This window comes from Pinus tabuliformis, chromosome 4_2 (assembly GCF_031772625.1).
Source record: "Pinus tabuliformis cultivar Carrire ecotype Pingquan chromosome 4_2, CPIR1, whole genome shotgun sequence".
In the NCBI taxonomy this organism is placed as follows: domain Eukaryota; kingdom Viridiplantae; phylum Streptophyta; class Pinopsida; order Pinales; family Pinaceae; genus Pinus; species Pinus tabuliformis.
The window spans coordinates 494551916-494564912 of NC_142304.1; the positions used below are offsets into that span (position 1 = coordinate 494551916).

The following is a 12997-nucleotide window of genomic DNA, read 5'->3' on the forward strand; positions in this document are numbered from 1 at the left end:
CAAGAACTGTTCATGAAATTTTCTGTAGAAGGAAAGGAAGTTGAATTAAGGGGTATTGCAGGAAAACCCGGAAATATAATAAGATCTAATGCTATGACAAAGCTTCTAAAAAAGGAACAAACAGGTGTAATTGCACAATTATGTGCACTAGATGTTTCCACATCGAAATCATCTATTTCTCCAAATCTCCAAAAAGTCTTGGACAATAATTCCAAGGTATTTGAGACTCCCAAAGGTCTCCCACCTATTTGTGATCATGATCATGCTATTCATCTGATTCCAGGAAGTGTTCCTCCAAACATCAAGGCATACAGATATCCCTATGCCCAAAAGAGTGAAATTGAACGTATGGTTGCAAAAATGCTAGAGGTTGGTATAATTCAACCTAGTCAAAGTTCTTTCTCTGCTCCAGTAGTATTGGTGCACAAGAAGGATGGATCATGGCGCATGTGTCCGGATTATAGGGAGCTCAACAAGCTCACTATTAAAGATAAGTTTCCCATTCCTGTTATTGATGAATTACTAGATGAATTGCATGGATCAATTTACTTCACCAAGTTGGATCTTCATTCAGGATATCATCAAATTAGAATGAAGACTGAAGACATTCCAAAAACAACATTTAGAACTCATGAGGGTCATTATGAATTTTTGGTCATGCCTTTTGGCCTTACCAATGCACCTTCTACATTTCAAGGTTTGATGAATTCCATTTTCAAACCCTTCCTTAGAAAAATTGTGTTAGTATTTTTTGATGATATACTAATCTACAGCAAGTCTTGGAAGGATCATGTTGAACATGTTGACAGGGTGCTACAACTATTGGAGGAGAAACAATTATATGCAAAAAGATCCAAATGTTTCTTTGGAGTACAAGAGGTGGAATATCTGGGTCATATTGTATCTCATGAAGGAGTTAAGGTAGACCCTTACACACTTAAAGCCATTAAGGAATGGAAAATCCCCACATCCATAAAGCATCCGCGAGGATTTCTCAAGTTGACAGGGTATTATTGCGAGTTTGTCAAGAATTATGGGAGAATAGCAGCACCTATAACAACATTATTGAAGAAAGATGCATTTTCATGGACTCCAGAAGCAACAAAGGCCTTCAAACATCTTAAAGAGATAATGTGCCAAGCACCAGTCTTAGCTACACCAGACTTCACAAAAATCTTTATTGTGGAATGTGATGCTTCAGGAAATGGAATTGGTGCTGTTTTAATGCAAGATGAAAGACCCATTGATTTTGAAAGTCATCCAATCAAGGGAAAGTTTTTACACAAAGCTATTTATGAGAAGGAAATGTTGGCCATACTACATGCACTTAAGAAATGACGACCCTACCTAATGGGAAGACACTTCAAGGTAAAAAAGGATCATGATAACCTTAAATACTTTTTAGAACAAAGATTATCCTCTAAAGAGCAACAGAAGTGGGTCACAAAGATGTTGGGATATGACTTTGAAATCATCTACAAAAAAGGGAAGCAAAATGCGGTGGCAGATGCACTCTCAAGAAAGGATGAGGATGTGGAAGCATTGTTGTGCTCCATTTCTATTATCCAACCAGATTGGATAAACGAAGTAAGGGAGGAATGGAAGAGTGATGAAGAAGTGTGGGCACTTATTCAAAAGTTACAACAAGATTCTAGTGCATCTGATACATTTAGCTGGAAAAATGTTTTGTTATGGTACAAAGATCGCTTATACCACTATAAGAATTCCCAACTCAAACAAAAGATTCTTATGGAATTGCACACTTCTCCCTTAGGAGGGCACTCAGGATTTTTAAAAACTTACCACAGGGTTAAGAAGGAATTTTTTTGGGATGGCCTTAAATCGGATATTCAAAAGTTTGTGGCAGAATGTTTAGTTTGCCAACAAAATAAAGTTGAAGCAATTAAGACCCCGAGTCTATTACAAACTTTATCCATTCCAAGCCAACGTTGGGAGGAGGTTTCAATGGATTTTATCACAGGTTTACCCAAGTCTGAGGGAAAGAGTGTCATCATGGTGGTAGTTGACAGACTTACCAAGTATGCACACTTTTTTGCATTATCACATCCATTTAAACCCAGTACAATTTCTACTGCATTTATGGAAACAATTCAAAAGCTACATGGAAACCCAAAGATTATTGTAAGTGACAGAGATCCCATTTTCACTGGAAATTTTTGGACATAATTATTTTCTTGTCTCGGTACTCAGTTAGTTCATAGCTCATCTTATCATCCTCAATCCGATGGGACAACTAAGATAGTAAACAAATGTTTGGAAGGATATCTTCATTGCTTTGTATATGATAAACAGACACAATGGGTCAAATGGTTGCCTCTGGCTGAATGGTGGTATAACACTTCCTTCCATATAGCAACAAAAATGACCCCATTTATGGCACTTTATGAATATCAGCCACCATCCATCACATCATATTTAAGAGAAAATTCTAAGGTTCAAGCAATGGAACATCACATCGAGCATCAACAACAAGTCCTCCAACTCTTAAAGGATAACCTCGTGTTGGCGCAGAATAGAATGAAACAACAAGCAGATCAACATCGCAGCGAAAGAAGTTTTGATGTAGGTGATTGGGTATTCCTATGGCTACAACCATATAAACAAATGTCCCTCAAGCAAGCTAAGAAGGATAATAAATTATCACCAAAGTATTATGGTCCATACAAGGTGTTGCAAAAGATTGGTACTATGGCATACAAATTGGAGCTTCCTGTAGCTTCTCGAGTGCACCCAGTTTTCCATGTTTCATATTTAAAGAAGGTTATAGGCGACAAACTCCCAGTTCAAACAATATTGCCAGAACTTGATGAGGAAGGAAAAATTATATTGGAACTGGAAGCAATCACAGAAACAAGAACTCGACAACTACGAAATCGATCAATTTCAGAGTATCTCATCAAGTTGAAGAACTTATCCACTAAATATTCCACATGGGAGGATGAGAATTTCATACAGAAGCATCCAAAACTACTCAAGCGTTGAGGACAACACTTTTTTGAAGGAGAGGGGCATGTTAGGTCCTTATAAATACTAGTGATTACCCCATTACTATTGTATTTGTATCCCTTATTAATATTGTTGTGCCCGTATTGTCCCCATATTGTTATTACTGTGCCCCATAGAATCCCTCTATAGTTATTTTTGTGCCTTTATATTGTTATTGTTAGGTCGGCTGGGTTCTATTGTGACTCCTTAGACTCCTATATATAGAAAGGAGGTTTTGTCATTTGAATCATCAAAGAATCATTCATTTGTGTATTGTAAAGGAGGTTGCCCCCTCGAAGAGGCTGAATTATAAGGCGTTGATCTATCTTTTCTATCTTTTTGTGAGTTGGTTTCATGACATGGATACATTGGAGAGGGGGTTAAAATCCCTATTTGTGACATTTATGAGAGATAGGTTGCAAATTTGTTGTTAAAGAGTTTGGGGACCCTATTTTCTCAAATGATAGGCCATATTGTTGGATTTTCTACTTGTAAGTTTTCAAGTTTGAAGTTTAATTTTACATCCCAAATAAATGAGAAGGATTTCATCTTAGTTTGGGTCAAGTTGTGGTGTTGTCCTTTGGCCATATTTTTTTCCCTTCTTCTGAGGATGTTTATTTAAGGGTAGAGTTTGAAATCCTCTAAAGGCTGAAAATTAATTTTGTGTCTTATAAGTTTCCTAGGAAGATTAACGCCTTATTGCAATCCTTTTTAGTCCTTGGGAATGGAATATAAGTGTGTATCAAAAAAATTTGGATTTCAAGGATGATCATTGGAATTTTGAATTTATGTAGAAAAAATTTGGTATTATAAGTTTATCCCCAACCCATGGTCACATGGATTGGATTGAGAGGATAATGACTAAGGGCCAGCAAGAAAGGAGCTTAAGTTGATAAGTAAAAGAGGTTTCTAATATCTATATATCATCACATTTGATGAATTACTAAAGAGTGAAAGTCGTGTTTCTCTAGATTTATGAAGATCTAGATATCTAGGTATTCAAGCATTTGAGACAACTCACAAGCAACCTTATTCAAAATAGCTAGATTCCAAATGAGAAATAGTAAGATATGGTAAGTGTGGTGGATATATATCGGCAATAAATTTCTATTAAATGTGGAGAAGTGGGGAGATCTACATATGTAAACATCTAGATTTCCTTGTATAAGATTATTTTCCCAAATTTTGAATGTCAAATGGTGGAACCCCAAATGTGGTGAAACTCCGCATAGGAGGAACGTGAAAATAAAGGTTATAGGATATTTGGGTATCCAAGAATCCAAAAAACCTTATAAAGAGACCATTGCCAAAAACCCATATTGAGATGTCAGCCTAATTGTTTTAACAAGATTCAAATATTCAATCATCTAGAAGAATTGGTAAATGGATTTTAATAAAAACTTGAATGTTAGATGTCAGATGCCATAATCACAAGAGAGGTGGAAATTAAATGGATCCTACATTGACACACACAAACTCTATGAGTAGGTGTGTATTAATGTGGCATGATGACATGCCATATTGAATTGTCACGAAGTGCAGGATTTGGGTAACGTGGCATGTTGACATACTGTTAATGTGGCATGTCAATGTAGAAAGATGATGTGGTGAATTGTGGCTAGAAGGGTCAATGTGTCAATGACGTGGTGTGTGATGTAAAATATGTAAATCAAGTTTCTTATTCAAAGATCATGATCAAAGATAACACAAACACTTGTGTTGTCCTTGGATCTGAATGTTTTAGATTTACCAAATGTAATTGAAAGCTTAGATGCTCAATGTTAGGTCCCTATAATACTAGTGTAACCCCTTATTGTTATTAGTACAACCCCCTTATTATATTGTTGTGCTCATGTAGTCCCCATATTGTTATTATTGTGCCCCATAGAAGCCCACTATTGTTATTATTGTTCCCTTACATTATTATTGTTATGTCAGCTCTGATTATATTATGACCCCTTAGACTCCTATATATAAAAAGGAGGTCTTGTCATTTGTATCATCCAAGAATTGTTCATTTGTGTAATGTAAAGGAGGTTTCCCCCTCGAAGAGGTTTATTTCTAAGGCATTCATCTATCTTTTCTATCTTTTTGTGAGCTGGTTTCATAACATTTGGTATCAAAGCTTTGGATTCTAGGGTTTCGCTGCTCCAAACAAGTCATCGTGGTATTTTCGCTATAACTTTTTTCTGCGACGTTTCAGAAGCTAAAACAAAAACCCATTTGAGAAGAAATATTGCTGAACCGCACGTCTGAATTTCAGATCTTATCTCGCTATATTTTCGGATATATGATATGAGGAAGTTAGGGTTTTTGCAAGCTCCAAAATTTCATCTAAAACAGGTCATCATGGTATTTTCGCTATAACCTTTTCGCTACAAAGTTTCAGAAGCTAAAGAAAAAACCCATTTGAGAAGAAATCGTTTTGAATCTCGGGTCCAAATTTCAGATCTTGTCTCACTATATTTTCGGATATATGATCTGAGGAAGTTAGGGTTTTTGCAGACTCCCGAATTACATCCTAAATAGGTGACCTTGGGAAAATCATCATAACTTTCTCTCTGAGCAACAAATTGAAATTTCATAAGAAGTTACAGAAATAGGACGGACTGTAGTTTTCTGTGCATAGTTTTCAAATCCGAAGGTCGAAACAGTGACACGTGGCACGCCATACAAGTTCACTCTACTGAAACATTATATAATCAGGTCATCTTAGGAGATTGGGCATAACTCTTTCTTGGAGAATCAAATTCTGATCAGACTTGCGAGGTTAGAAAGAGGACTCAGAGGGCTACTGCAGGAGACAATTTCATAACTTTGAGATCTGAAAGTACAGAGTTACAACCATTTCAAGGTCGAGCTCATGAAATCAAGAAAAGGCGATATGAGCAAGTTTGATGGAAAGGATCCAGTAAATTGGATACTACAGATGGAGCAATATTTTGATCTACATGGTGTACCAGTGTTACAAAAGGTATGTATTGCATCTTCATATTTAGAACCATATAAATTTTTATGGTATAAAGGGCTTTGTTCTCGTAAACAACTTGTTACGTGGTCAATTTTCATGGAGGAAATGATAGCACATTATGAGGATACAAATAGCAACACCTTCTTTAAAGCAACACCACAACAATTGGAAGAAAAAAGAGAAAAAGGGATTTGTTACAAAGTGGAAAGAAAAATTATGGCAACAAGGAAGTCTACCCCTCACAACTATAAATATGGAAGTGTTGTTTCTCCTAGCCTTCCACAACCTACAAGGGTTACACCACAACAATTGGAAGAAAAAAGAGAAAAAGGGCTTTGTTACAATTGTGATAACAAATACATTAAAGGTCATAAGTGTGCTAAGAAGAAATTATTTTATATTGATTGTGGAGAGGAGGAAGAAAAGGATCAAGAAACGTCAAAAGAAGAGTATATACACCAGGAACCAACCCCAGAGAAAGAAGAAATGAATCCAACCATATCTTGTAAAGCATTGGAAAGAATTACCACTCCTAAAACTCTTAAGATAGAAGGACATATCAAGAAGAAAAAGGTTCAAGAAGTGAAAGATCACATCGAGAAACAATAAATGAATTTGACCATATATTGTAATGCATTGGACAAAATTACCACTCCTTAAACTATCAATATAGAAGGACATATCAAGAAGAAAAGTGTTCAAGAATTTAAAGATCACATCGAGTGTCAAGAAATCAATCCAACCATATCTTGTAATGCATTGGAAGAAATTACCACTCCTCAAACTATCAAGATAGAAGGACATATCAAGAAGAAAAAGGTAAGAGTGTTGATTGATTCGGGCAATACCCATAATTTTATTGATTGTAAGATAGCCAAGCAATTGAATTGCTTCCTATATCTAGCACCAGAGTGTCAAGTGATGGTTGCAAGTGGAGGAACCATAAATTGCTCTGGAAAGTGCCATAATATCAAGCTATCCATGGGAGAATATGTATTGAATAGCCCAATGCTTTCCATTCCAATGGTTGGTGCTGATGTTTTACTAGGAGTCCAATGGCTACAATCTTTGGGTACGATAGATTTTAATTTTCAAGAACTTTTCTTGAATTTTTTTTGGGAAGGAAAGGAATTTGAATTGAGGGGTATCGAAGGAAAACTTGGAAAGATAATAAACTCTAACCACATGACAAAGCTTCTAAATAAAGAACAACGGGGTGTAATTGCACAATTATGTTCACTAGAGGATCCCACATCGAAATCATGTATTTCTCCAGATATCCAAAACGTTTTGGACAATCATTCCAAGGTATTTGAGACTCCCAAAGGCCTCCCACCTATTTGTGATCATGATCATGCTATTCATTTGATTCCATGAAGTGTTCCTCCAAACATCAGGCCTTACATATATCCATATGCCCAAAGGAGTGGGAACTCATTCAAAATTTGCAGAAGATCCCAGTTCAAACAGTATTGCAAGAACTTGACAAGGAAGAAAAAATCATATTGGAACTCGAAGCAGTCACAGAACCGAGAAATCAAAAGCTACAAAATAGGTCAATTTCAGAGTATCTCATCAAGTGGAAGAACTTACTCACTGAAGATTCCACATGGGAGGACAAGAATTTATGCAGAAGCATTAAGAACTACTCAAGCGTTGAGGACAACACTTTTTGAAGGAGAGGGGCATGTTAGGTCCCTATACTACTAGTGTAACCCCTTATTGTTATTAGTACAACCCCCTTATTATATTGTTGTGCCCATGTAGTCCCAATATTGTTATTATTGTGCCCATAGAAGCCCACTATTGTTATTATTGTGCCCTTATATTATTATTGTTATGTCGGCTCTAATTATATTATGACCCCTTAGACTCCTATTTATAGAAAGGAGGTCTTGTCATTTGTATCATCCAAGAATTGTTCATTTGTGTAATTTAAAGGAGGTTGCCCCCTCGAAGAGGCTTATTTCTAAGGCATTCATCTATCTTTTCTATCTTTTTTGTGAGCTGGTTTCATAACAATCAAAAGAAATAACGATATTTAGGAATTCGGATATCCATAGATCCAACTCAAAGGTAAGAGGTACACTTACATTTTCCATGGATATAAATCTTTTATATTTTTTCCAAATGTATCCAAAAGTCAAGAGATCTAGAACTTCTTATAATGGGATTTAAGTAAGATCACATATTTGAATGTAAGGACTGGTTGATAAGTAAAATAGTGACATTGTCTTGTGTGATGGTGACATGTGGGCATGGATAACCACATGTTAGTTGACACATAATTATACAAAGGAGACATGGGATTAAAATTATGCCATGTGGAAATGTTACGAAGGTTGAAGTGGTGCTTGGAAGACAAAACTTTAAAAGGAAATAACTTTGTGTCAAAAGCTAAAATTTTGATGAAATTTATATGGATGGCAAGCTCTTGGTGAGTGGAAGCCAGGAGTTTCAATGTGCTTGAAGGAAGATAATTTTATGATAACTCCATCTCCAAAAAGTAACCCTAGAGGTCATTTCTTGACACCCATTCCATTAAAAAGGTCTTGAGGGGGGATGGTTTCATTATTGTGGGAACACTAACACCACTTATTATAATTGTTGAAACTACTGAAATGGACCAAAACTAGGTAAGTGAAGATAATGCATCACCTATTTAACCTTATTCCAAAATTTAAGACAAACAAACCCTTCCTCATCCACTTATATCCTTGGCTCCACAACTTGCTTTACCTAGTACTAGACTAACCCCTACATCCTCTCATCTAATAATATTTAGATTTCATTACCTTCTTTATTTTGTGGCTTCTAATTTTATTTGATATATTCAATCTAGTCTTACTGATTTCCCCCTTTTCGCTCTAACTTAGAACCTCCTTCTGCATTATAAAAAATTGTAATGTTTATTGAAGCTATACTTTCCTCTCGAGAATTAACATTCAACTTGTTCATGTTTCTAATTCTCTACTAGCACATCATCCACAAACATTATTATTATCTCTTGAGATTTGTTGTAATATCTAACTTGGTTCCTAAGTAAATCAAGTTCCTTTCTCATCCCTTCTCCTCAAACTTGTCAACTTTAGCCTTGTCAATAGTGGCATGAGAAATAGTTATTAATGTAGATAGTAATTCACTTGATGTGGCTCACCTAGTATCCAATAGTATCTCCTCTAAATTATAGAGCATAACACTATCCATACTTACTCTTATTTATTTAATGTATTTTTGATAATTACTTGTCCTTAGTGACCATACACAATTGATTTCATATAGATGCAACTTGTTCGCAAGCTCATAGATAAGTGGAATGCCCCAAGTGAAATTGTTGTCCAAATTATTAGGATTATGAAGGTATCCTACCACTGGGGAAAATAAAAATCACTTCTTTATTTTTCTCAATTTGGTTCTTAGGTACAACATAGCACATTACTTATAGAAAGAAAGAAATTGCATATCCTTTGAAAATGATACATTATAATGTGATTTTATTAAGTAGAAAGAAATAAAATGAAATGAAGGAAATTGACTTGAAGACAAGAAATTTTAGTGCAACATGTAGCCAAAATGTCAAAGAATCCTCAATCACCATTAATAGGGTTATTTCAAAAGGATCAAATTGGACAACTTACAGATATACAAGATCCAATGCAAGTGTGGAGTCATGTTAGAGAAAAAAGTCAAGCTCCTTAAATTGAAGATGTACCTGCCAAAATTATGAATTTCACATATTAGATATTATTGATTAGTTTAAGATGTCTTTGAAGAAAATGTTCAATTTGAAATATTAATAATGAGTTATGTTTGTAATGTTTTGGAAACTGAGATTCTCAATTTATAATAAATATACACAAATATTGATGTAAAATCAATCTTTCTAATATGTTCCTTACAATCTTATTTAATTTACTTTTTGTCCTTTTAATTTCAAGTGAATTATTATTTTAATGGAACTAATATTATATATTCTCAATTTTAGAAATTAGATATATAAAAATATGTTTTTTTCTCCTTTTCCCAATTTTGATTATAAAAAAATGATTTATTATAGGTTTAATATTATGGTTAACACTTAAATTTATTTTTTAACTAAATATTTAAAATTAGTATTATTTAGCTATATTTATCGTATAAACATTAAAATAAAATTTTAAGAGATGTTTAAAATATTATTTTCAATTTTATTTAAAATATGTAACATTAAGAATAAAGTATTTAGAACAAAATTATAACTTTGGAAAAATAAATAACATATAACCTGGTTAATAATAACAATAATAAAACATATTTAAAAAAATTAAGAATATTGAAGAATGTGAAAACTATCTTTAAAAAAAAATGTTATGAGTAACAATATATTTCTAAAATGACATTGGAATCAACCCTAAAGTGTAACTTGAAAAAATATGAACTCATTTTTTTCCCTAAATTGATAATTATCAATTTAGTCAAATATCAAATAAAGTTAACCATGAAATCAAAAAATATAAACATGTCTCTATGTACTCAAAAATGAGTAAAAGCGAAGGAAAGAAAGATTGATTATTCTTGGAAAGAAAATCAGGAGTTTTTCACTATTATCCTTTGAAATAGGTCCTCGAAGGAAAGAAAGATATATTCTTCTTGGAATGAAAATCAAGAGTTGTTCACTATTATTTTTTGAAATAGGTCCTCAATGCACTTTAAACGGGCAACTTATATAATTAAATCTCGACAATGATTTAAAAAAAAAAAACATTGAAATAGGATTAAATTTAAGCATCATTATCAATTTAATAGATTGTTTTTGTTTTTTTTAAATAATTTTTTTTTAAGTTGAGTTTAATTTAGGGATAATTTTAATGTTGGATGGAAAAATGTCTTTCCTATTTTTGAGATGTTATCACTAGGATTGTATGAGGATTGGTCAAGCTTGGACAGCCCGTGAAACAATTTTAACCTCTCACATGTGGTTCTCATCCTCAATCCATCCCCTAAAATTTAGATTAATAACCTAATAGAGACTAAATTCCACATAAATCAACTTATCTATCCCTTCTAAGAAAAAACAACAACAATAATAAAAATAAAAATTCTTGATGGGGGTGTTACTCTTTATTTGATGGACTCATTGTAGGTTGTGCCCTCCTCTTCCCAACGGTACCAACTCCATTAACGAGTTGATGTCTCTTTTATTATGCCAACTGATGTTTGACATGCAAGGTGACAAGTGTGGTGTCCTCTAATATTTTGGCCTTGGTGTTTTTTGTTGTGTGGAATGATTAGTGTGAATGGTGGTGAGGGAAGCCCCTACACAACCTTTAGTTGGTGTTTCTCCATTGCTTTACGCTTCTGTTGTCATTCTTGGTTCGATTTTTTGTTGTTGAAGATGACTTGCAGTGATGGTTCCTTTTAGGGGAATAATCACAGATATATTGGTGCACTAGTGAGCAAGCACAAACTGTTTATTTTATATTATTTTGATTCTCGCTTTGGCGTCTTGTTTTTAACAAGGTCATTCATCTTTTACTTCTATCTATCCTGAGGTTAATTCTCTAGAACTTATGGCTTATTGGTTGTTGGCGATTTTTCAGTTTTAATTCCAGTCAACTCTTGAGCTATATAGAGTTTGTTGCTCAGAGTAGTTGTAAGGCTTTCTTGTGAAATTTCGTTCAACTCTTTCTGGGTTGGTTTTTAATTCATGGCTCTACCCTGTTAATTTTGTGTATTTTTTTATCAAAGTCAAGTCAATGTAAAGGTCAACTCTTCTTTGTTTTAAGGTATTTTCCAGTTGGGTGGGTCATGGTTCTTGGACGTTAGGAGCTCAATTACTTAGTGAATTTGGAAACTTTAGTTTGGAAATTTGGTGATGATATAGTGGTTCTCAGGTTTGGTGTTCTAAGTCTTTTGTTGAGTCCTTATTCCTGCTTTATTTTAGGTCGTAAATCCTTCAAAATTCGTCCCAAGTGTGTAGAAATTCTGACTGTAGATCAATTTGATAATGTAAGATAACTAAAGCAAAATACTTTAATCTACTTCTACAATCAAACTTGCGGAAGCTTAATAGATTTGAGCAAAATCAAGCAGAACACATATAACCAGAAGAAGAATCAATGCACATGAAACACAGAAGCATACTCTGGGGAAAGGCTCAGCTAAAAACCCCACTATCTGTATTATCATACAAGGTGGAAATACATCAAGATTACACAAAGCCTTAGCTCTCACAGCTAGCCAGCTCTCAGTAAAATCCTCCTGGATGCTCACAGGCAAACAAGGCTTCTCATAAACCTTCTCCTCAACCCTCCAAGCCTCCTATTTCCTTGCACTGTTTCTCCTGGGTGATCCTACTGTTACCAAGTGTAACACTGATCACTCACACTAATCTCACACCCTGTAAAACTGCGCAATCCTCAAGGAACCTTATTCCTTCTGCATGGATGAGTTTCCTTTATAGGAAAACTCATGCAACTGATAGTAACCTGTCCTTGACATTTAGCTCAACTGGGTCTTTCTCTGAATAGACATGCATGAGTTTCTGATGAGAGAATCTTCAGTTATCTGGAGTAGACTAGTTGGATGCATGCATGCATTAACTGTCTGAACTCACAATTAGTTCCTCAAACTATTTGGAACTAATTTAACTAGACTTAACTCAGTTAACTAAGCTAACTAATTACAACTCAAATATAACTCAATCTTATCTCCTTAATTAAGGGATAATCTCCTTAATTTAAGGGATAACTGTTGCATGACTTCAAAAAGACTTCTAACTTGAATTTCTCCAACTAATTAACTCAAGATGAATTAATTAATTATTTTTCAAGTAGCTGGTGAGACTAAATTCGAATTTTAATTCACAATTTTAATTCAAGGGAAAATTAAAATTGGAATATACTGGATTCTATTTTTATCATTTCTTGTTGCTATTTTTAACAAAGTGTTATATTTGTATTGTTCTAATTCCTCCAAGGTAGAGGATGGCTTGTAGTCAAGGTGAAAGAAGTAATTCCTCTTTGGGGAAAAACAATCGCA

The 12997-nt window shown here is 34.2% G+C and overlaps 1 protein-coding gene across 2 annotated transcripts in view; it reads right to left on the reverse strand.

The window, feature by feature from the left end:
- The window catches only part of LOC149170144 (uncharacterized), a 338707-nt gene that overhangs the window by 189115 nt on the left and 136595 nt on the right, over positions 1-12997 (reverse strand). For both annotated transcript variants that reach the window (XM_089428915.1, XM_089428917.1), the window contains exon 2: positions 9616-9689. In XM_089428915.1, coding sequence (XP_089285041.1) covers positions 9616-9689 — 74 coding nt within the window. The remainder of the gene's footprint in view (positions 1-9615; positions 9690-12997) is intronic.